General features: G+C 41.1%; 4 protein-coding genes across 7 annotated transcripts in view; 2 read left to right on the top strand and 2 right to left on the bottom strand.

Moving 5' to 3' along the window:
- Window positions 1–2: 2 nt before the first annotated feature.
- On the top strand, window positions 3–437 carry LOC136438348 (5-hydroxytryptamine receptor 1A-beta-like). Its single transcript, XM_066433114.1, has one exon. It carries the CDS (start codon window positions 3–5, stop codon window positions 435–437), a length of 435 nt encoding a protein of 144 aa, XP_066289211.1.
- Window positions 438–631: 194 nt separating this feature from the next.
- Window positions 632–6,141, bottom strand: LOC136438971 (divergent protein kinase domain 1C-like). The gene is made up of 4 exons (XM_066434042.1): window positions 6,040–6,141; window positions 4,141–4,379; window positions 2,392–3,261; window positions 632–2,074 (listed from the first exon to the last, which is right to left on the bottom strand). Exons 2-4 carry the CDS (start codon window positions 4,294–4,296, stop codon window positions 1,847–1,849), a joined length of 1,254 nt encoding a protein of 417 aa, XP_066290139.1. The 5' UTR covers window positions 4,297–4,379; window positions 6,040–6,141; the 3' UTR covers window positions 632–1,846.
- LOC136438969 (5-oxoprolinase-like) overlaps window positions 6,142–24,069 on the top strand; it is a 21,517-nt gene continuing 3,589 nt past the window's right edge. For 3 of the 4 annotated variants that reach the window (XM_066434040.1, XM_066434038.1, XM_066434037.1), the window contains exons 1-29: window positions 9,449–9,562; window positions 11,237–11,463; window positions 12,113–12,304; window positions 12,790–12,921; window positions 13,201–13,307; window positions 13,596–13,711; window positions 13,949–14,081; window positions 14,397–14,509; window positions 14,975–15,063; window positions 15,262–15,379; window positions 15,757–15,811; window positions 16,001–16,088; window positions 16,322–16,450; window positions 16,854–16,966; window positions 17,471–17,559; window positions 17,717–17,798; window positions 18,160–18,297; window positions 18,600–18,738; window positions 19,139–19,251; window positions 19,637–19,751; window positions 20,080–20,129; window positions 20,318–20,354; window positions 20,514–20,624; window positions 20,990–21,091; window positions 21,290–21,464; window positions 21,805–21,989; window positions 22,404–22,550; window positions 22,980–23,114; window positions 23,425–23,574. In XM_066434040.1, the coding sequence (XP_066290137.1) occupies window positions 11,272–11,463; window positions 12,113–12,304; window positions 12,790–12,921; window positions 13,201–13,307; window positions 13,596–13,711; window positions 13,949–14,081; window positions 14,397–14,509; window positions 14,975–15,063; window positions 15,262–15,379; window positions 15,757–15,811; window positions 16,001–16,088; window positions 16,322–16,450; window positions 16,854–16,966; window positions 17,471–17,559; window positions 17,717–17,798; window positions 18,160–18,297; window positions 18,600–18,738; window positions 19,139–19,251; window positions 19,637–19,751; window positions 20,080–20,129; window positions 20,318–20,354; window positions 20,514–20,624; window positions 20,990–21,091; window positions 21,290–21,464; window positions 21,805–21,989; window positions 22,404–22,550; window positions 22,980–23,114; window positions 23,425–23,574 (3,345 nt within the window). In that variant the 5' untranslated portion in view covers window positions 9,449–9,562; window positions 11,237–11,271. Of the gene's footprint in view, window positions 6,426–9,448; window positions 9,563–11,236; window positions 11,464–12,112; window positions 12,305–12,789; window positions 12,922–13,200; window positions 13,308–13,595; window positions 13,712–13,948; window positions 14,082–14,396; window positions 14,510–14,974; window positions 15,064–15,261; window positions 15,380–15,756; window positions 15,812–16,000; window positions 16,089–16,321; window positions 16,451–16,853; window positions 16,967–17,470; window positions 17,560–17,716; window positions 17,799–18,159; window positions 18,298–18,599; window positions 18,739–19,138; window positions 19,252–19,636; window positions 19,752–20,079; window positions 20,130–20,317; window positions 20,355–20,513; window positions 20,625–20,989; window positions 21,092–21,289; window positions 21,465–21,804; window positions 21,990–22,403; window positions 22,551–22,979; window positions 23,115–23,424; window positions 23,575–24,069 lie in introns of those variants that run through there. The other variant, XM_066434039.1, reaches the window with a different exon arrangement.
- LOC136438973 (exosome complex component RRP41-like) lies at window positions 9,099–11,143 on the bottom strand. Its single transcript, XM_066434044.1, has 4 exons — window positions 10,859–11,143; window positions 10,448–10,654; window positions 9,915–10,158; window positions 9,099–9,541 (listed from the first exon to the last, which is right to left on the bottom strand). Exons 1-4 carry the CDS (start codon window positions 11,078–11,080, stop codon window positions 9,423–9,425), a joined length of 792 nt encoding a protein of 263 aa, XP_066290141.1. The 5' UTR covers window positions 11,081–11,143; the 3' UTR covers window positions 9,099–9,422.

Below are 24,069 nucleotides of genomic sequence, written 5' to 3'. Positions count from 1 at the left end.
AAATGTCATCTAACAACACCACAGGTTCGTTCAACGTGACAAATGCCACAGAAGAGTTTGACTGGGAGCCGCACTACTACGCGAGTTCCCCGTACAGAGAAGTCCAACTCGTGTACCTGGGCGCCTCGCTGCTGCTGGCGGTCGGCGGGAACACCGCGGTGTTGCTGACCGTCCTTCTCACAGAGGACCTCCGGACGCCGGGCAACTTCCTGCTCTGTGCGCTGGCAGCCACGGACATCCTCCAGGCCATCACCAAGGTCCCGATGGCCATGTATTTCTTGGTCATACAGGAGTACCTAGCTTGCGACGCCTTCCAGGTGGTCGTCAGCTACGTGTACATGTTCTCTGCAGCCTTCGCCATCTGTATCATCGCACCCATCTCACTGGATAGATGCTGGCAATTATGGTTGTGGCAAAGTCATGTGTTTGGTTCGTAGCCGTTTGAAACGGAATGTGTACATTTACAATGCACGGTAAAAACTTGCATTTAACAGCACACAAGTGACTTATACTAGGTAAAATGACGTACGTAAGCATTTCCACATTTGCATGATGTATATAAATATAGCATATTGTTGATGTCCAAGTGTATATGGCTCAGATGATACCGTAAAGACATGTACCCGTAGTCTACCTGCAGTAAATTTGTTTATTGTTGGTGTCCATATGTCTTATATGTATAATATATTATAAACTTGCACCTAACAGCGCACAAGTTACTCACATATGTGGATATGATGTATGCATACTTGCACCTTCTAATGTATTTATAATATACTTGTATATTGACTTGTAATGAATTATAATATATTTGTATATTGTTGGTGTCCAAATGTTTTATATGGCTTTGATGACGTACTGTAAGGACAATGTCATGCACCCAACAGTACACAGGTGACTTACATATCAAGGTGAAATGATGGTAAGAACTTACACTTTTGTGTACTTTTGTATACTTATACTACTTGAAGTTTATTTGTGCGTTGCACTGAGGTTCTTGTCCCAGTCTATATTGCAATGTCATGATAGTTGTTATTGCTGGATAATGTTGATGATCACTGTATGGATTTGCAATGACGGAATGTATTTACGTAACGTGCAGGCAACAAGATACTTGTTCTTGTACTGACAGTGGAGTGAGTGGATGCATTGTGGAAATAAGATATAGACTTTGTTATGTTTCCTCAATAAATGTCGGAAAACTTAAGATCTATTCTAATTCCAAGTGTTTTTGAGATTAAAGTAAAAGACAGAATTGTAAACAAGAATAGCACTTAAAGAATAGTCCTTAAGTTTCATGATGATAGAACCTTGATATAAGTGACATATGTTTCCAATATGAAAATTCCATATTTTTCTCAATCATTATACACGCTTCTTATTAGATATGCAAACAAGGCCTCATCTACATAATATTCTCAAACAAAATTACAAATGTCCTTAGTATTCATCAGCTCCACACAATAAAAACTCAAAGTTTAAAGTTACACTCTGCCCACCACATCATTGGTATAACCTGCAATATTTTTAAATGCCAGGGCTATCAACAGAATGTTATTGTCAATATGAATTTTTTCCCACTAAACACAGGTTGTTCCTACATTTTGTATATCTTGGCACAATTGAATAGAAAAAAATGTTGCCACTATTGATAGGATGTCCATGTCAATATGATTTTTGGCACTATTGATAGGAGGTTCCTTGTGAACAACACCTTGTGATCCTGTCAACCCTACTATTTAAAACTAACCCTAGCCCTGAGGATAATCCTGTAAAATAAACATCCTGTCAATAGCCAAGCCAATGCCGTACCCTGCATATACAAACCTTGTTCACACTGACTGTACTATCTATTCGCCTCATTACTTTGTAGTGATTCTTGGAGCAGGTCCCTGATTGTTTCTAGTGTCTCTGAGGTCGCCCTCTGCGATTGGTCGTCGTTATCAGACGGCTCCACACATTCCTGAAGTGCTTTGTTCAGGCGATCTGCGATGGCCGCAGGAGGAGAGCGTAACAACCCGCCGTATGGGGGGCCGTGTTCCCTGTGCCCCACAAATATCTTCTTACAGATGGCCTGGATGAAAGAGATGATTTCAGATCGAAAAAGTTTTACCTCCATGAAAAATAGAGGTTATATTTTAGGCTGAGCAGCTTTAGTGTGTATATATGTGTGTGTGTTTGAACACGATAACTTGAGAAGGCCTAGATAGATTTTTGGTGTGTGGGTACTACTAACTCCCTCTTCCCATCTGCTTGGAGATAAGGTACTAAAGATGTTATACTAAAGATATTATATATAGTACTATCAATGCTAGTACTCGTGTTTGAATGACATGAAAGCAATTAATTCTACAATTTTCTATTACATAAATGATCACTTTCTGAACTCACCTGTAAATTGTTGTTTGACCTGTGCTTTGAACATCTCCTTCGTGTTAAGTCACATGTGGACGCACAGTGAACAAACTCACAGTCCGCGTTTGTCGTGCAGCTTTTCTGTCCCAGAATTCTCCGCATCTTGGTCTCAAAGAACGCCATGTCTACATCTATCGCTTGTATGGTCAAGTGTGTGGACACACCATAGTTGTCCTGCTTTACATCACACAGATGAAGTGGTTCAGTATGTAAAGTATTCAAGTCCTCCACTAATGTTAGGAAGCTTAGCGCAACTTTAGCGCGCTTGTCCCAGTTTGCTGATGGTTTAATTTCTCCTCCCCTTTTGAAGTAAAATGACTGTAGACTGAGTGTGTCACCGGGAGGGGTGTACTCCACAACATAGAAATGACCACAAGATCCGTATATCTTTGGAAAATGCTTGTTTCCTTGAAAATACTGCATCATCAGATATTCGTCTTGCTGAAACAGTGCCCATAGACTATCCAAAGTCGCTACACTCATTGTCTCGTGATTTTCCCACGGCATTTGCCACATTTTTTGGACAGTTTCCATTTCAGTATATGGAATATCCACTGCAAACATTGTTTTTAGCTGATTTTTAACTATTATTAGAAAAGCTGCCATATCTGGTTGTGAAGTTACTATTACACCTTCATCGTTCGTGTATCTAGACATAATTGAGTTGTACTCTTGTAGACGATCGTATTTGGATTTCAGTATGACTTTGCGCGTGTACCACTCGGCAAGCATAACCGTTTTCCTTTCTTTCTTGTAGTTGAAACATTCTGTGTAGATGATTGAATGTGTGGTGCACAAATCTGGGCATAGGTTCCCTGTAACCTTGTTGCCGGCATACTCTTCACACTGTAGAAATGAAGAAAAGAAAATAGTTCCTTCTGAAAGTACACATTTCTTACTATTAGTATAATTGCTAAGCTATCATACTCACATCTTGGCCACAATAACCACACTTTCGGGAGACAAAATCAATCAACTGTCTAATTACTAGTAAAGTTTTGAACGAGAAAAGAAGATCTCATATTCATACTTCCGTCACGGTGAAATATTTAGAGTTTTGGTGCATTTCTCAATGCCATAGCCCTAGACTTATCATGTGCTCAACAAGCCAGGTGTCCTAGACTGTGGTCAATGATCTCACTGGGCAAACCAGCTGTTGTTGGACTATATCACACTACTTTCAGAAAGGGGGTGTCAACCTGTAATGCTGCAGTACCTGAACATACTGCTAGGGGCCCAAATATGCCATGGATCTTTGGGATCTCAATAACTACCCACATACCAAAATCCATACAAATCCATCAAAAGAACCCTGGTACGTGTGAACACACAACCAAAAACAGAACCCCATTGGAGGTGAACCTCCTTCCCGGAGGTAAAATGGTTTAAAAATCACCCAGCAAAATAGCTTGTTTCAACCTGCTATACATAAACCAACTGTCCACAGCTTTGTCTTCCCCACTCACTCACTTGACCTTCCCATTGCTAATATATATGTTTAAACGTTTAAATATATACATTTTCAAACCCTATACATGTAATGGGAAGGTTAGATTGAAGGTATTTAAAGAAACTGAAACAAACTTCCTGATCAGACGAAGTATTCCTCCTAAAACGTTAGCTTGAAACGGATTTATATGAACGACATTTGTAAACAAGTGCCCCTTCCACTACACATAAATATACATAAAAAAGTAAGCAACACATCTGCATATGGCACCATACCAGTTTCCTAAGTGTAGCCCTTGACTCCTGATCTGAACATCGGTGTGCTTTAATCCATTGAATCTCCCTGACCACAAACAGAACTGCCAGGAGAAGAACCGAAAGTCCTGCGAGCACAAACTTGCAAAGTCGCTTCCGGGTTGGCCATCGTGCCATGATCTTTATGACATCCTCGGCGAGTGACCGCTTCTAGAGGACACGGTGCTGGTTTTGGGGCACCAAAATCGCCAACAGCAGATCTGGCAGGCGAAAGAAGCGTTAAATTGTCTACGGAAATCTTTAAAACATCGTATAATAGACGACAAGAGTGGTTTAAAAAAAAAAAAGGCGACGTGAGGATTAGTATGAAAGGAATGAACATATATAAATTATAATCAATCTTTAAATCCAGCTTGTATAGGGAGGCTAGCACAGGGAGTGTTTGAAAGTCATGCAGTCGTAATTTCCTTGCGGTCAAAGGATTGTTGACGTTTGAAACCATATCTGAAAGTTTAAGTATTGTCTTTAATGTGCGATATGCAGGGTGCAAGGCCAGGTTAGATCAATCTGCCCGCTGTGATACAGCTCATGGAAAGCAGAATGTTGGCTTAAAAGTAGTATCAGATAAGTTTATTTCCCTATATTTCTCTTTCTGCAAATGCGTAATGCAATAGTTATGTATATACGTTGATGAAGGTTAGATATCCAGGTAATAAGATACGCCAAAAGTAGTTACTCAAGCAACTGTATAAAATTTTGAAACAGTCAGTCACTGACGACAGACAGCGGATGCTGTCTGAAACGTCTGTTTCAAAATTTTATCCAGTTGCTTCAGTACCTATTTTGGGTTATGTATGTATGTACATACTAGAAAGTGGGGTATTGCAATCATTTCCGAGCCTACTGTATGTCCTGCCTTGCTATCGGTTGCTACGCACAACAGAAAGGAGGTGTTTTCTAGCGTAACCTGAGAAGTCTGTAATGGTCTTTTTATATCAAGGAGACTCAACAAGAAGGCTGTGCAAGCAGCCCTGGCTCTTTTTAGGGCCATCCAAATATGAAAATAGTGACAATTCGGTCTCACACGCATACCCGATTCAAACAATAAGCATTATACACTGCAAGCCAGGAATGCAACCACACAACAGCTGTAGCCCCGCTTTTCTCAGCAGAAGTAATATTTTGTCGTTACGTTGTTTTTCAGTGGAGATGGGTTAACGTTTGGTTGCTGAGAAATACGTATGAAGCGTGGTATTATTTCCTTGTCTCAAACGCTGTAGATAGTAGCTGGTTTTCTTCCTAGCGGCGTATTTTGGACTGATTAACCCCGCGGATGTACTTAGCCCGCGTGCGTGTGTTGTGGTACCGTTTGATCTGGACTGACACACGCATGTCCAAATCACTATAACTTTATTTTCTGTTTCACCACAATTTTTTAATGATCAATATCTTTCCGATTCCTGCTAATTCGCGCATAGTGAACAGGGGTGCCAAAGTATTCATACGAATTTTACGGAATTCATACGAATTTTACGGAATACATACGATCCATTACTAGGAAACATACGATCCCCCGATCCTTACTATTTGTTGGGTCACATGACATGGCCGCCAAATTCAAGATGGCGGACTCAGGATAACCAGTTCTTCGTACGATATCTTGGCTTTTAAGAGCTTAATAATGGCATATCCCATCCTGCTTAACTCAAACTAAACTCAAAAATCTCAAACTACACTACATTAAAACTGATGTAGGCTTAGACCAACTAGGAGGACCAGAAAAAGCTAGATTCAGTGCTAGCGCGATGGCGAACAAATTAGTAAGGATCGTCGTTGAATAAATTCATCAGTCACGTTTACTTGACAGTTACGAGAACATTCTTCGAACAGTGACTAGAAAATGGTAGCGAAAATACGCACCTCCAAATTTTCGACGACTCCTGTCCGTCTTGTTCACGGAGTGGCCTAGTCTCGCGAGAACACGAGACTAGGCCGAGACTTGTGACGATCTTCTTGCCTCCCGGCTCCCCCGCCTCCTTGCGGCCCAATCCAGGACATCGTAGAGATCGTAGATCTCGAGTCACGTAATGCTCACAGGAAGATCAAAGAGGCAGTCCACATCCAGTTGGAACGCGCTGGGATGAAACGTACCGGAGGTTGGGAGCTGCCCAAGTCCTACCTACCCCTGCTCCGCAAGGAGGCGGGGGAGGCAAGAAGATCGTCACAAGTCTCGGCCTAGTCTCGTGTTCTCGCGAGACTAGGCCACTCCGTGAACAAGACGGACAGGAGTCGTCGAAAATTTGGAGGTGCGTATTTTCGCTACCATTTTCTAGTCACTGTTCGAAGAATGTTCTCGTAACAGTAAGGATCGTATGTTTCTTTAGTAATGGATCGTATGTATTCCGTGAAATTCATATCCTGAGAGCGTAGCGTCTATCACTCCACATTTCCACTTGTAAGTTACTACTGGAAATTCAACCAAATAGCGCGTTTTTTTATTAGAATGTGACGATTGTTACGTCCTTAACTGTTAGTATTTGCACGCTCGAGAGGCATTCTTAGTCACCAAGCAAAACCTATCCTGGGCGACATGAATTAGGCAGCTATGACGGCGAGGCGCTCAACTCCGGACGTGAATTTATGAGTTCGACATCGCAATACTTTATGTATATCTGTTAAAATATTTTGTACTTCCTTTTGAATGTTTGATTTCAAGGGAAAAGGGAACACTAGTATACTAGGCTGATTGAATCGCCATAAAAGCCCTGACGAGCGGGGGTTTGCGTTACAAAGTATACATCATCTTTACTTTTCTATAAACCTGAATAAATTGCTTTTCCAGACAGGTGTCGTTGATCAAGTTGTACGTTGTAGTTATCGTGAATCTATTGCATAGGATACAGTGTTATGATATTTATCTTTAATGACAAATTTGTACCAATGTTGAGATTTGCCAAAAATTTGAGGCCCCAACATTTCACAATTTAAGTCTACAAGACGGGCAAAAGTTTGTCAGGCACTTACTAGTGCTATTTTGGACAGCCTCTATGCAGAAGACGTCCTGGTGTCCCCAAGGAACAAGTTGTTAAGTAATCACTAGTGACCCATAATACTGACAGTATACCCTATGTATAGAGAGACGGATAGATAAAGATTTTGTAGACCTATATATATATATATATATATATATATATATATAGAGAGAGAGAGAGAGAGAGAGAGAGAGAGAGAGAGAGAGAGAGAGAGAGAGAGAGAGAGAGAGTAAGAGAGAGACCTTCAAAGATTGTAGTCATCTAATATATTCACGATTTTGATAGAGAAGTGCAAACAAAGTGTCACATACCTCTAACTGATGTTAAACTAGGTCATCCGAACAAGCGGAACGGGCCCGGGTGTAACAGTAGGTTGTTGGCTTTAGGGTCATTCAACCCTTGTCACAGCGCCCGATGAACTCTTGTTTTGACTCCAAAGCATCCCCTGGAGATCTTTTGGCCGGTTTGACCTGTGATTTTCCGGCCCAAACCAGTGCGGTCCCTCCAGATTTATGTTTCTCTCCAATCAGAGTGAAGCCTAAAACGTAACGGTCACGCTTCGCCCTCGGGGAGACTAGAAACCCCTCGGTGGGCGGGACAGTTGTTATATCCAGATATCTTGACCACTCCCATCAGCTATCTATTACGTCCCTCCGCATGCTCCGTGCTTGCGGTAGAGAGAGAGAATCGAGGAGTTGGTGCACGATTGACAGAAAGAAACTCGGATTACTTACAGGGTCGGTCCCGGGATCAGTTACCGCCAAAAACTTCAAACTCCGCACTACATTCCTTAGGGCTGTAACATTTGACTGTATAGGGAGGTCGAGTCCAAGTAAAGTTTTATTCAAAACAGTACATCTATACCACAGAGGAAGCAAATATATTCAATATATATTTATAAGTAACAAATATTATCAAAACATTCCTTTTATGTTGGATCATAATCAACATTTTTCGAGAACCCCTTTTAATAGCTGTTGCATGTGGTTTGTCCACGGCTGGCATCTAGACAAAACATAGCTCGACTCATTCACGCATGTTTTGCCGAATATTTTGGAAACATATTAAAAATTATCTGGCCTTCTCTGACCGCTGACGAGATATAAAAAGTCTTAAAAACAAACAAAAACTATTAAACGTTCTACTCTGAAAAACGAACTAAGTCAAGTACTACATATATTCAAGGAGAGACTTAGCTGCTCAATGTTAGTTAAATTGTGCTGTGTGCTTCAAGCTCTTTGAATATACAGTATGTTAATGTTAACTCAAAAGGACAGCACTAGTTGATAGTGCAATAAGACATAGGAATATAATGGATATCATAAGTACACTGTGACAAGATGGAAGCCAAAAAATGACATAAGTGTCCTTTATTTTAACTTCATCAAGCGGAAATTCCTTCCCTACCTGGTATCACAAATTCCATTGTGGAACCCTCATTCCGAATAGGACAATATCTCGCCAACAAAGCGGCTCTCATTTCCAGATATGGCCAATCTGCGACGCGAAACCAAATGGGCTCTTATGGGGTTTTAGGTCCCTTTCTTTCCTGCTCTTGTTCTTGACCTTGAGACTTTGCTTGACTACCGAAATACCAGGAATTGATAAGCTTTTAAGCATTGAGAAAGTCACCAGAAGTGTTCAAGAATATTATTGCTGGTTGCTGGTTGTAAAAAAAATAAGTATCTTGCACATGCTTAGAAAAATATCATTGTATTTTCACAATTATCAGAGAAATGTTATTTTCTTTCGTCAGTCAATTTTCATTTTTCATGCTAAGAATACACTTACTTTAATACTTATAAGGATATCCTTATACTTTAAGTATACAGGACAGTATTAACATATTTTCATTACATCAAAACTTCTCCATGTTGTCCATTTCTCAGCTAACTGACATCTATCACACTGCAGTCATCCCTCAATAAGACATCTGGAGCCACATAGTTCCTGTTCAGAACTTTTATTCAGCCTGTCAGTATAAAAACTTCTCCACGTTGTACACACTCAGATAAAGAGCAGCTTTCATGATAACTAACAGAGTCCACACAAGACTTGCCATTGACTAACACAAATAACAGGTGATTCTGCTACCAGCAGTCAATACCACAGGTGGTAATAATTAGCAGATTAATAAAATAAGGAAAAATAGAAAATAGATATCTCTGTTCTTCCACTGCGATCTTCTTTGCATCAACAGTGTTAGAGGTACAGATACAGATGGAGTTCTTTTTAACTAAATCTGGTTCTTCCAGCCTTCAGCAGCCGTCATCAGGAGGCCGTCATGAGCGCATGTGATTCGCTGACATGGTCCCTCACATGTCTGTCCAGAACAGCAAACACATCCTTACATCCCTGCGTCGCCAGGTCCAGCACTTTCTCCATGTTATCTGGGGAGCAAGACAAAGGGGGTTAGATTTCAAGTTTATATGAGAGAAAAAATAAAGTACAAAAATGTATGTCTTTATCTCAACTCCTTCAACACGTGTTTGAAGGATCATTGCACGTCTTGTTATCTGCATGAGTGCATGTACACATACCATATAGTGATCCCAGGTACTGCACACCTCAGGGACCATGTACTTGTGCTTACAGTATCTTACAACTATACACATTTTTGCCACTCTAAGTTGTGATTGTTAAATCAAAGATTCATCAGTAACTGCCAAAGTTCTATCTTGAATATGAATCATTGGAGTAACTATTGCAAGCTTCTAAGTTCTACAAAAAATCTATGCCTTGATCTACATAAGGGTAACAAACCTGCGTGTAGTCTTGAGTTCATCTCCAACAGGACAATCTGTTCAGATTTTGGCATCATGGCAACAGTGAGGAAGGGAGCTCCCGCTGACTCCTCCACATAACTGATGTCTAACAGTGGTGAGTCCTGGATGAAGCCTGCTGTACAGGCACACACATAGTCCTTCATGGGGATACCCGCATCTATCACTGCTAGAGTGGCCGCATTCACACAGGCACAGTAGTTACCTCCGTCTGCTTGTAGGATCTGAAAAGAAAGTTTTACTGTTCACTTTTGGGCTGTCATGGGTTTCAGCACTGCCTTTATGATTTGTAATTATGCTTTATGTATGAGTACAGCATCACTCATTAAATGTAACAGCTTTTACATAAAAATTCCAAAGGACAAAGAATTGAAACCTTGTCATACCTTGCCGTAAATCTACTGTGATCAAGAAGCAGGACTGCAACATACTTTTTTTCAAAATCCAAATTTCTTTGCCACATTTTGTACGATTGACATTTATCGTACCAGGCGGGAAACAAAGGGACCATACCTGTACATATATGTCTATCTGTGACCTGGGAAACAGTTCGGTGACAATGACAGCTTCAAACGTTTGGCGCAGGTGCATGGACATCTCCTGTGACCGCCGGTCCCCCTTTGGCCGGGACTTCCGTTCCCCTGTGCTGAAGGTAGCCATGCTGAACTGACAGTTGACAACAGCTCTGTCATGTTGGATCTTGCCTCTTCCCTTTCTCACCTGTATATAAAGGCAAAATGAAAATGGTTGCCAAGATTAATCATTGAAGTTGGACAGCCTCCTGCACAAATTCCTAACATAATGTGAAGTTTTTTACGTTGGTTTACTGTCTGGTACAGATGTCAATCACATATATCGGATCAAATCATGTCCATGTGCTCCAAGTACACAAGCCCCCCTCCCCACTTCACTAAGCGACGTTACCTCGTGTGGACCGTACACGGTGGCCAGCGCCTTGGTGTTTCCCTGCTCGATGTACGCCGATCCATCGGCCTGCGTGAACACCCCCATGCGGGCACAGACCTTCCTGAGCTCCGAGGAACGGCGGCCATCGATGCGGTAGCCTTGGTCAGAAATGATCTCCAGACCAGCCATTTTGAATGGCACAATCAACCAATAACGGGGGTGTCGTATTTTGTGACACATAAAATATCAACAACTCCCATAGATTATGGCAAATTATATCACTTTCAATAGGTTCATATTAATATAAATTCAATTAAGATATCATAGTTGGTGATGACCGACAAAGATTCACTACACCTTTGTTTTCTTCTATAAAAAATATGACCTTTATGTAAGTGGACGATGCCAAGGTCAGAGGTTAACTCCACACGATGCTGAAGAAGATGTCCACAAACGCGGCGATGAAGAAGCTGTTCCAGTTCGCGATAGATCGCGGCGGCACGTTCACGGACGTGTACGCGCGGTGTCCGGGAGGGAAGACCAGAGTCATGAAGCTGCTGTCCGAGGACCCCGCCAACTACCCCGACGCCCCGCTGGAGGGGATCAGGAGGATCATGGAAGAGGTGAGAGTTTGGGGGCGTTCACCAGAGTAACTTTATAACATGACGTAATACGAGGCTGAACTTTTGCCCTCTTCTGAACGAACATCATGACAGTGCTTGGAAGTGGAATGCACCTTGCACTAATGAAGTTTAAGAGAAACGTATGTTTTTATTTCTCAGCTATGATGCCTTTAGGCATGAACTTTGGCCTGAGTCATGGTGACCTAAATAAATATCTCGAGTTACCAATGACAAAGCACTTTCATTTTTCTTAGCAAAATGCACTACCAGTATTACAAGCATATGTCTGTGCAGTAAATCCCAATGAATTATCAATAGCACATTGTATTGCTTAACACATAACTTATTAACAACGTTCTGTGTCAACAAGCTGCTATTACAACCATAATATATAACGTTAGCTATGAATCAGTAGATTAAAAGGGAGTATTTGTAGATGTGTTTCCTCAAACCTTTTTTCATTAGCAACTTCAAATGTAAAGCCACTAATTTTGTCAGTCGGAAATCCTTTATCAATATTGTCATTGAGACATAACGTTAAATCAGAGGAATATATTGCAAAGTAGGTAACAGATTTTGTTTGCAATTAGCCCTCAGGCATGAAGTTGCAACAAAACTTTCTTTAATTTATTCCATCTCCACCTACTAGGAAACAGGTATCCCCATGCCTGCTGACCAGCCCCTGGACCCGTCCCTGATAGGCTGGATACGTATGGGCACAACAGTGGCCACTAATGCACTACTGGAGAGGAAAGGTGAACGTATGGCGCTGGTCATCACACAAGGCTTCCAGGATCTGCTCCACATCGGCAACCAGTCACGCCCAAACATCTTTGATCTGGTAAGAAATATCATTTCAAGTACTTACACAGTGCTCTTCACAATTTGTATTGATATAATCTCAACATGATTCGGCTATTTTTAAATTTTAGTTGGCAGCAATGCAAAGCCAATGAAATAGACCAATCCCATAGCCCGCCCACCTCCGTCAAAATGTAGAAATGCAAAATAAAAACATAAAAATGCAAAATACTTTATGGGCATGCAACCACACTCTCATTGGTCAAATGCAAACTGCTGTACCCTTATTGGTTGAACTGCTAATTGTGATTGACAGCCAGGATCGGTTTATTATGTCATCCATATGCCCTGTCCATGGTGCTGAAGAGTATATCATTATGGTCCATACTAACCTAGTTTACTTTGGTGCTGTTTGAAAATATTTCGAACCTCTGTGATGGAGCATATATTTTGTTAGATTAGAATCTGTTTACTGATATCCTTTGACTTTGCCAGAAAATCAGTTTTCAAACTTTTTTGTTCCAGGAAATTGTGATCCCAGATGTTCTGTATGAGGAGGTTGTGGAAGTGAAGGAGCGAGTTATTCTGGAGCAGGAGTCCTGTCAGCTAGACAAACCTCACAACCTGCAGACTGTCACTGGAACAACAGGAGAGAAGGTCTCATCACTGATTCTATCTCTAAATTCCCATTGCTTGTATGGCTTTAGCCTGTGTTTCACAATCCCTCGCTGTCGGGGGCTTATTGGGCCTCCTCCCTTAGGGTCTGACCAGTGAAAGGGGCCGCTAGAAGCTTGATTTATTCAAGCTAGTATGACTTGTGTTTGTTTGATAATGCTTCAAGAGCCAGAATTTGGTAAAAGAATTTGTAGGACAGCCTGTTGTCAGAAACTGTGCTGTATTTCTTGACAGTTGCATGACAGTTGTGCTTCTTGACAGTTACATGTGTGGGAACAGCTGGATGAGGTACAGCTGCGTGCAGACCTACAGGCTGTACTGGACAGGGGCATCAGGAGCCTGGCCGTCGTCCTCATGCACTCCTACACGTAAGTCAAGGCAGAGGTGTTTCTATATTATTGTATCATACTCTGGGAGCCTACCTTATAGAGAATATGTGAACTTTAAATGGCAGCAAACATGGTAACTTTCTATCATCACTGCCACCACACAAACACTATTTCCTTTTAAGATTTAGAACCATATCCTCCTCGGCCTCCCTCTAATATCTAACTCTAAGCACAATATTGATATTTGTGTCAGTTTGGTGTGAAATTGTGAAAACCTTACATTCTTCCATGTGCAAAGGTTTATAGCTACTGTATTTCTGAACTCAGTTTTTCAGGCCATGAACAAAAGGTGGGCCAGCTGGCTAGAGAGATGGGTTTTCACCAGGTGTCCCTGTCCAGTGAAGTCATGCCCATGTTCCGTATTGTGCCCAGGGGTTATACAGGTAAGGAGACCACAAGCTTTCACCTATGATGCACAATTCTAGATTTGACCCTGTGTTGGAGTGGCAGATTATTTCAACATTATCTGGTTTTGTAGACTTTCCAACTTTTAATCACCTGTGTTCTTCAGGTCAAATCATGTTCATAAAACAATCAGGAAAATCTTTTTGGCCCATGCAAACCTACTACTAGTAACTAACACCAGAAAAATGTATTCACTCTTTTAAACTTTCTTACAGCTTGTGCAGATGCATACTTGACTCCTCACATTAAGAGGTACCTGGCCAGTTTTGGGGGTGGTTTCCAAGGAGGCCTAGAGAACACACAGGTCTTGTTCATGCAGTCGGACGGAGGTCTCACCCCCATGGACAAGTGAGCTAACCCAACATTTCAGTCTAGATAGAAGTCAGAAGTCTCTATACAACATAGTTAGAAGTCTCAGTCTAGTTAGAAGTCTCAATATAACATTTCACATCAATACATTATAATAATACTGTAACAGTAACATTCAGAATTTGAAGATGTTTTAACCTTTAGCACTCTGAAGCAGCCTTTTTTGCACCAAATTCCCTTTTGGTCTACAGAGTTAGGCAGCAGGGAGAAGGTTAACATGTTGCCTTTCTTGTTAACTCCACATACCATAATACTGCATTTTTTTGTTTCCATACTTTTCCTGACATCCCACAGATTTAACGGGTCCCATGCGATCCTGTCCGGTCCAGCTGGAGGAGTGGTCGGTTACGGCATGACGACCTTCGACAAGGAAACCCAACAACCAGTCATAGGGTTTGACATGGGGGGTAAGACAGTAACATTGTTTACTAAGGAAACTTTGCGTGTCATTGCATACATGAATTGTAAACTGTATCGGGGCTGTCTCCAGTGTTAGATTTTTTCTGTCCCCCTCATTGTTTGGGAGCCCATGTTGTTGATTTTGTTGTTTTGAAATCTGTCATTTTCAGCTTAGGAAAATATGTTTTGAAATTCTAATTTTTTTTAACGGATGGGGTAAATTTTTTTCCATTCCAACAAGCAATTTTCCATCTCCAGACAGAAGTACGGGTCCTGGAGACAGTCCTGAATTACATTTTGTTACAGTTGGAATACCAACATTTGTCAGCTTTATCAAAGTGGGTGTTTAGATAACTTAATTTGTCACATACCTTACTTACTTACATGTCCTCGTTGTCCTTAAAGAGCAGAGACATAGCTGCTTGTAACTGAAAATTAGATTAATTTTTCTACATTTGTCTCACCTTTCCCAGGTACATCTACAGATGTGAGCAGGTATGCGGGTGAATATGAACATGTGTTTGAGACCACTACAGCTGGGGTGACTATACAAGCTCCACAGGTAAGACAGAGAACCTACCATGTACTAATCAATATATGTCCTCTAGGTGGTGACCAATCAAATTGTAGCATTACAGCCAATGGTAGATGCCCTTGTAATGCTTCAGCTATGTACATTAATTGAAAGTCCAGTTTGATTGTTACGGTAAGTTGTTTTGTTTTTCTTTTGTGATTTCACCTGTCAATCACTCTTCCCCAGCTTGACATCAACACAGTGGCAGCAGGTGGGGGTTCCAGACTGTTCTTCCGCTCGGGACTGTTTGTTGTTGGACCAGAATCAGCTGGGGCACATCCTGGGCCAGTCTGCTACAAGAAAGGTGTGCGTTATGCTAGTTTGTCTAAATCCATTGTGTGACCCTGTATCCCTTGCTTTATGAATTGGTTCATTGAGGGAAAGTGTTACATTCAACATCAGAAATGATACATCACATTTGGGTAAACTAGCATTATCTTCTTACATTCTAAACTACAAGTTTCTATACTTTCACATCCTATATATGGGCTACAGGAATGGGGGCATCTTTCAAACATGGTGGTGTTAGGGACTTGCTATATTTATTTCTCGGTCACTTTTCTTTCCAAAAGTGGTTTGTACTGATACATGTTACAGTATATGACTTGTGTCCTGTGTTCAGTTTTCTGTTATAGAATATGATATCATAAAGGTTTATTGAGTTTCTATTTCATGGAACAGGTGGCCCCCTGACAGTAACTGATGCCAACCTGTGTTTGGGGAGACTCCTACCGGAGTAAGTTTATGTCATCTTTTATTCAACTGAAAACTCAACTTTGAGAAATGTCTTATGCTGTACATCATATACATGTTTTAATGCCAGAATGCATAAAACTTGTTTGGATCATAAAATTACATCATTTATCTTGAGCATCTTTTTGATCACAAGCACACACTTTAATATTTTATTTCAATCTACTGGCAGGTATTTTCCTTACATCTTTGGGGAAAATGAAGACCAGCCATTGGACAAGCCTGCAACTATGACTGCCTTCTCAAACCTTACACAAGAGGTAAAAAATTAACATACCTGCTTTGTACCACTCCATCACTTCTGGTTTTAGTAAAGAAATTAACTTCTTACATTTAGATGTCCCTACTTCATCAATTTTTCCCTTCTTAAGAAATGACTGTTTTTCCATTAGATACCCATTATTACTTTATTCTGCTGTGTTGTCATCTTTGATCACACCCATGGGCCATCCCTGTTAAAGCAGCACCTATTCTCCAACTTTGTTTTTTCAAGGTCAATGACTTCCAGGCCAGCCAATCAAATGGCACTAAGAAAGAGCCAATGACAATGGAGGAGATTGCCATGGGCTACATACAGGTGGCCAACGAGGCCATGTGTCGACCAATCAGGGCACTGACACAGGTGGGTACATCACACAGTGTGGATACATCCTTCATGAAAAATGTAAAGGTAGTCTCAAAGCTACGGTATTGGAAGGAGGAGCCCTTCCACTACTTTTTGCCTCCCCAACTGAAGTCAAGTTCTAATTTTACACCAGTGTGGATTGAGGAATTTTTTGTAAAGAGCCTTTCTCAAGGACATAATGTCTAGCCAGGAATTCCAGGAATTGAACCAGTGACATCTTGGTCTTGTGTCCCCTACCCTACCCCAGCCACTCGGCCATTCAACACCACTATTCTTAATAGAAACATGAAAAAGAGATCATACAGTATGTGTAAATGCCAATGCAAGATCTGTGTCCTGTTATCACAAATATTAATGTATACGATATATGGTAATGTCTGATATTTGTACATCACTGTAGGCCAAAGGACATGACACGTCCCAGCACGTCCTGGCCTGTTTCGGTGGTGCGGGAGGGCAGCATGCCTGTGCCATCGCAAAGTCTCTTGGAATGTCCACTGTTTTCATTCACAGGTAAGGATTATTATAACAAGTAACAACAGCTGTTAGAATACTTCAGTCTGTTCCTTTGCTTTGTTGTTCCCTGCATTAAAGTAAGTAGAATGTAACATTAGTCACATATTGGTATTACATGTAGTGGCTGGAATACTTCTCATGAGGTTCAGAGTGTGAATTAGCCTAACCAAGGAGGTTAACCTTAGTCAACCTATTCATGCATTATTTTTAAAAAGTGTAAGTGATCTCGAACCAGAAGAGCTAATCTTCCGCTGGTTGTGACAAAGAAGACAGACACTATCTGCCGTATTTACAGGTTCATTATACCTGGGAACTTCCCCTAGCTCTTTTCAACAAGTACAATGAACAGTGGACCACAGCATAATACCCTTAAGGAATGTTGTGTGAGTGACACAGCCGGGATTCGAACTGACGACTTCTTGTTCCAGAGGTAGCATCACTAACCACTGGACTACGCGCACTACGCTACCATAGCTCATTACCATCCCTCTGTGCCTGCAGGTATGCTGGTATCCTGTCTGCCTATGGCATGGCTCTGGCCGATGTGGTCCACGAGGCTCAGGAGCCATGTGCTGTCAACTATATTAAAGGTAATCCTCACAGTTACAGAAGTCTTGTCATAAGGAGAGAATGTTAAATTTCAAATCCATGTGTGATATTTAGATTGCTGGAAACTGACTGTGTAACATCAAATGTGTCCATCTCAACATTATACAATTATGTTGTCTCTTTGATGTTTCCTTTCAGACAACTTTTCACTGCTTGACCAGAGAATAGCAGCCCTCAGGCAAACCTGCATCAAGGAGCTCAAGACTGAGGGCTTCACAGAGTTAGTATTCTTCTTTTGAGGACAGAATCTGAATTTAAAAACGAAAGGAATGTCTAGTTGATGTAAACATATTGTAAATGACTTAATTTAAGTTCTCATGATTTAATTCCGCAGTATGGAACAATTGGAGTGTTTGCGGTGGTTTTAAGTTTCTGGTAGCACTACTATTAATAGTATTTGGTCTATATTGGTCTATATTGTATACCTTTTAGTATGTGCATAGATCTTGATAAGACATTGAACTGATTATATTTTGGGCCCCTAGGAGCTTATTATGGTACTGCAGGGGAACTTACGATTTTGTCTCAAGTTCTTCGCCTACCGATGTTTTGATTTATTTTTGTTTCTACTAAAATTGCAGGGATGAGATCGAGACAGAAGCGTTCCTCCACCTGAGGTATGACAGGACAGACTGCGCCCTGATGTGTTCCTCCCATGGATATCCACCAAGTACCAACACATGCGGGGAGGGAGACTTTGAGAAGTCTTTCACAGACAGGTACTCAATGCCCCGACTTATTCTTATCTTTGATTGGTCGTTTTCATTGAAGGGCAGTTATATTACTTCTTATTTACTACAGACGCAGGTACACAATTTCTACGGCCTCAGTTGATATATAATAACTAAGGATTTCAGTTTACCTTACCTAAAGTGGTGAGAATGTAATTGTAAAGAGATGTGACAATATGAGGTTTTCATTTGAAAAGCCTCCAATACCATCTGTATGCCACTTTTGATTCTCGGTGACAAGTGCATATAGACCATCGGTGAGAGAACCCCTTGTCTGTCTCATCTCACAGGTACATGCGTGAGTTTGGGTTCACGATCCCAGGACGACCTATCCGAGTGGACGACATCCGCGTACGTGGGGTTGGTCAGACGGGGATACGTGACCACCACATGATACGGCCCTCAGGTCACACACCTAGGGTGGAGCTGGTGAGATTCTCATGGTTTTCTTGGAGAAATTATATTCTGAGTGACTGTGTATTTGTTTGTTTTGCATAATTACCGATGAATTGCCACCTGTCAATAGGTTACCTATAGGTAATTGTGAGACTGTATGGATTAAAACCTTGTCATAAATGCATCAATATTCAGATATACTGTATGCATTTCCGAAAAAACAATACAGAAGGGTGGCTCTATCTGGAAATTTCAAGTGTATTGAAATGGGAGGTAACACTGAATACTTGGCTGAAGAAAGTTGGTGAAAAGAAGGAATGATCGTAAAGATTTGTTGATCCTTTCTGCTCCATTTATTCCTTTTTTCATATCGTTTTGTTGTATACAGTTCTGGGTAAAACATTACAAAAGTGTAAACAATGTCATCCTACAGGTGACCAAGTGTTACTTTGACAACCGTTACCATGACACCAATGTCTACCTCCTGGATGATCTGTCATGTGACCACGACATCCATGGCCCAGCCATTCTTATCGAGAAAAACAGGTGCAAAAATAATGATGTGCTTTTCCTATCACAGTTATGGTTATGAGCCGTATTATTTGATATTTTAAACTTTAAGGATATTATGATGACAGAGGGTTTTGATGTTTCAATAGAAATCCTATAGATTAGACCTGAAAATCTGATCTACCCTTCCTGAATTCATAAAAACACATACATATGATAACAATAAGTGCAAAACACAACTAGCACATATGCATGCATACAACACGCATAAAAACTACAGAGCAACATACATTTCAGGATAACGAGACCTTTTGGAAAAGAAAGAAACACATGTCTTGTTAGAGATGGGAGGAAGCACTCTCAAGTTTTGTACATCTAAGAACAGGGTATAAAAAGATGTTGTCTTTTGTTGTTCTCTTAGTACCATCATAGTGGAGCCTGACTGCAGTGCCAGCATCACTCCAGAGGGGGATGTGAAGATAGCAGTCGGCACTGCTGGGAAGAAGAGGATAGGAACAGGGCTGGATGCCATACAGGTGAACTGTAGTCATTTCTTCTGAAAGTGTCTCTTCTCAACAGGTACAATGAACAGTGGAACTCAGCGCAGTCCTCAGCACTGTGACTCTTTTTAGTAGGGTGCATGTTGGGTAAGAGACAACAGCCAAAATTCAAACTCCCAACCTCTTGGTCAAGAGGCAGGGTCGATAACCACAGGACTTCTGACCTGGACACCTGCATTGAATTTCACAATAATTCTAATGATTTGTTACTTTGCATTTGACATCTGCATGCAGCAATACTGTAATTTCGATGACAAGTATATTGAATAGACTGTACATTAAGCATTTAAATTTTTCTCTACAGCTCTCCATCTTCTCCCATCGCTTCATGAGCATTGCTGAACAGATGGGCAGGTAGGTTCTGTCTTTCCATCTAAATCAAGGAAACCTCTCCATTTTCATGGTTTCATTATTATTTGTTTGTGTCTTTGATAGACATTTCTTACTTGTATTGAAAGCATTTCCCAAAGTTCTGTTACATGTAAGGTACACTCATTAATCTGAGTGTTCTTAAGCTAATATTGGATGTTTCTCCTTTGTAGAATCCTTCAGAGAACGGCCATATCCACCAACATCAAGGTAACATGGGAACATTTACTTTAGACAGCTTTTTCAATTGTGACTTAATTTGCATAGTCAATGAGGAAATTCTTTAATTTCAGTGTGTTTTCCCTAATTAGTGTTTGTGGAAGCAACCTTCCCATACAAAACCACAGCTCCTCATGTACCCATATCTAGGAGAGGCTGGACTTCTCCTGTGCCCTGTTTGGTCCAGATGGTGGACTGGTGGCCAACGCACCTCACATCCCTGTTCACCTGGGGGCCATGCAGGAAACTGTCCAGTACCAGGTAGGTCAATTTGGCTTAAAAATACATACAGTAATTATATTTTATTTTTTTTTTTCATAAAAGGGAAACATATTGTTTTTGCTCTATTTCTTCCTATTCTTCTTCTTTGGTTCCAAACAATGCCCTAGACTAGACAGCTGTCACCATGGTTACTGGTAAAGTAGCACACACCCTGTCATGTTTGATTACACTATATAGCAAGTGGCAGGACAGAGCTGTACTTAATTGTCTTTGATGGAGAAACTTAAGTATAATATTGCTGGGATGATAATGTTTACGCTTTTCAGTATTACTGTCAGAGTATTAGGAGTGATAGTTATTCATTAAAACTACAAACACTTGTTTTCACCCTGCCTAACATACAGTTGAGACAATTAGGAGAAGACATCCATCGTGGTGATGTCATCCTGAGTAACCACCCTTCTGCAGGGGGCAGCCATCTCCCCGACTTCACTGTTATCACTCCAGTAAGTCCACTAGATACATTTGTCATTTATTCAGTCATCATTCTAAAAACATCAAGATTTCTTTCCCTGCCTGGTTATAGTTTTACTTTATCACTAGGTCTTCATCAGTACAAATTACATATTTGTATCATCTGATCATGATCTTAATTTTTTTTCCAAACAAAAGTACAGAAAGTTTGTTTTCATCTATCTCATCAGGTTTTCTACAAGGGAGAAGAGAGACCTGTTTTCTTTGTGGCATCACGAGGGCACCATGCAGATATAGGTGGTATTACACCTGGCTCCATGCCTGCACACTCAAAGTCTCTCAGTGAGGAAGGAGCAGTGTTCAAGTCCTTCAAGCTGGTAGAGAATGGCAAATACATGCAGGAAGGTTTGTGCCTGAAAAGCAAAATGAAATTTGATATGCTTTGTGTAACATTTTAGATGTAGACATGTAGATAAGTCTTTAGAATTTATTGTTCAATCAACCTTAAAGTCCTTATCGGGACTAAATTGTATTGATTTTGCAGTTATCTTCACCTCTAGAACACTGTAATTAGTTAAGATATACACATCATCAAAACAGCATAACATTGTACAAGATGATTAACATCTGACGACCTCAACAATAACAAGTTGAACAGAGACTTTTCTACTCTATATTAGGATTCTGTTGAGTTACCTTTCTGATAGACTTTCACCTGTGAATCCATTCCTGCCGTCTCTGACAGCCCTTACAGAGAGGCTGATGGCTCCGGGTCGGATCCCGGGCAGCTCAGGCACCAGGAATCTCCATGACAACCTGGCCGACCTGCAGGCCCAGGTGGCAGCCAACCAGAAGGGCATCAAACTGGTGCAGGAGCTGATTGATGCTTATGGGCTGGACGTGGTTCAGGCTTATATGGGTTACATACAGGTGAGTATTTAATGTTGATTCCTTACCGTTGTAGCTGAGGTAGATGTGAGGGAGTTAAGTGTGTTACATGATTGTACACAAGCTTTTGGCATTGACCCAGAATGGAGGTTTTCCCTAGAACTACATGTATCCTAGAGTGCAACTCTTTGCCACCAACTAATGTAGGAGCAATTCCTGATCACATAGCTTACACGATAAAACAATGCTTATACAGCTAGATATGCTAAATTTAGCTGCGGCAGGTCGTTTAGTGTAATATAACCAGCTGCTGCTGTGCCACTTGGCTGCAAAGTTGGTGTGTTATGCCAAAGGGCAGTTATACCGACCATATAGATACAGATGCAGAAAAGATGATCATGAATAGGTAAAGGCTCAAACAAACAAACAATCATTCCTAATTCCTTCCTGTTACAGAACAATGCTGAGGTGGCAGTGCGGGACATGCTGAGGGAGATTGCCCAGGAGACCAAGGCCAGGACTGGCACGACGCAGCTGTTTGCTGAGGACCACATGGACGATGGCACTCCCCTGGTCCTGAACGTCAGCATTGATGAAAAAAAGGTGGGAACAATAGTAGAGAATGAAAGCCACATTGGGGAATGTGATGGGGAGAGAAACATGATAGAGCTCCAAAAAAGACCATGTGGGAATAAAACAGATGAAAATAGTACACAACATTAGAAGTACATGTACTGTAAATGCCTTAAGGTTCACACTGATTTAATTTCGTGGTAAAGAGAAATTGGAGTGTTCACAGTGTTTTTAAATTTGTAATAGTGCTACAATCACATGCTGTACAATATTGGAAACACAGCGGGGAAGCAGTCACAGCAGAAACTGCAAACATAAAACCACCATGAAAATTTCAAGAGTTACAGTTGAGAGCTTACAAAAGTGTGATTTGAGTCTCAGTAGGACTTGATTTAACATTTATACTTTCTCTTTGACTTACAGAAATGTTGTTGAATATTTTTCCTTGTACGCTTCCAGGGAACTGCAGTGTTTGACTTCAGCGGGACTGGTCCCGAGGTGTTTGGGAACACCAACGCACCCCGAGCTATCACCTCGTCTGCACTCATCTACTGCCTCAGGTGTATGGTAGCACATGACATTCCACTCAACCAGGTAAGACAGGTGTCAACAATAGGTCTGGTAAAAGGTAATCTATGTTGTTGGTTCTGGTAATGCTCAGATCCATGCACTGATCATCTAGATTATTTTCCGTTATTTTATTGTTTGTTTGTTTGTTCAGACCCTTGTAGTGCCTCGTAAGTTTTGGTATCTTTGCATATTGTTATTCTTTATTGGCAACTGGTTAAATATCTGTTTTTTCATTGATAGATTTTTTTCTAAACTGAAAAATCTTACCATATTTCTCCAGAATGATGACCTAGTTCTTAGAAAAACATGTTGGTTTTGTCTTTCATATACGCAGGGTTGTTTGAAGCCAGTCAAAATCCAGATGCCGCACAACTGCATCCTCAACCCGTCAGACACTGCTGCTGTTGTGGGGGGGAACGTGCTGACCAGCCAGAGAGTAGTGGACGTCATCCTCAAGGCCTTCCACATCTGTGCTGCCTCGCAGGTGAAGTAACTGAGCTGTAAGCTGTGTGTGTGTGTGAACCTGACTAAGGTTGCATGGTTTGATATTCTACATGTACTTGTTGTTCTTTTTCTGTCTGAAAATGCACATTTGCCCAATAAAAGTGACATCAGTACTTTTGGACAGAAGAGGACCAGACAGGAATATTCCTGTACTTCGAAATGGTATTGTGGTGTTAGGGCAGGGCACTGCTGTGTATGATACAAATTCGACCATAAGGCTGAAAGTTGGCAATGAAATTAAAAAGTGACAGAGTACTACCTGACACAGTATGATAGGGTTACTACTAAGATAGGACGTTAAATGGAGGTCCCGTGTTTGGGGAGAGCCACACCCAGCGCACGTAAAAGAACCCACTACACCTTTCGAAAAAGAGTAGGGGCATGCACCGGTGTGTGATGGTCCAAATCCTTCTATTTGGAGTTGGTGATTCACTACAAATCAACCGGATGGAGGCCTGGCAAACCTCCGTCTCGT

The sequence above is a fragment of the Branchiostoma lanceolatum genome, chromosome 7 (genome assembly GCF_035083965.1).
Source record: "Branchiostoma lanceolatum isolate klBraLanc5 chromosome 7, klBraLanc5.hap2, whole genome shotgun sequence".
In the NCBI taxonomy this organism is placed as follows: Eukaryota; Metazoa; Chordata; class Leptocardii; order Amphioxiformes; family Branchiostomatidae; genus Branchiostoma; species Branchiostoma lanceolatum.
Note: the sequence above shows the minus strand (reverse complement) of the source record. Positions and strands in the feature narration are given on the sequence as shown.

Excerpts from the sequence above, each read along its gene's own strand:
- LOC136438348 (XM_066433114.1), top strand. The coding sequence starts at position 3 with ATGTCATCTAACAACACCACAGGTTCGTTCAACGTGACAAATGCCACA.
- LOC136438971 (XM_066434042.1), bottom strand. The coding sequence starts at position 4,296 with ATGGCACGATGGCCAACCCGGAAGCGACTTTGCAAGTTTGTGCTCGCA. Across the intron at positions 3,262-4,140 it reads GGGCTACACTTAGGAAACTG|TGTGAAGAGTATGCCGGCAA; the intron begins GTATGGTGCCAT and ends TCATTTCTACAG. Across the intron at positions 2,075-2,391 it reads GGTCAAACAACAATTTACAG|GCCATCTGTAAGAAGATATT; the intron begins GTGAGTTCAGAA and ends TCTTTCATCCAG.
- LOC136438973 (XM_066434044.1), bottom strand. The coding sequence starts at position 11,080 with ATGTGTCACAAAATACGACACCCCCGTTATTGGTTGATTGTGCCATTC. Across the intron at positions 10,655-10,858 it reads CCGTGTACGGTCCACACGAG|GTGAGAAAGGGAAGAGGCAA; the intron begins GTAACGTCGCTT and ends CTTTATATACAG. Across the intron at positions 10,159-10,447 it reads AGATAGACATATATGTACAG|ATCCTACAAGCAGACGGAGG; the intron begins GTATGGTCCCTT and ends CTTTCTTTTCAG.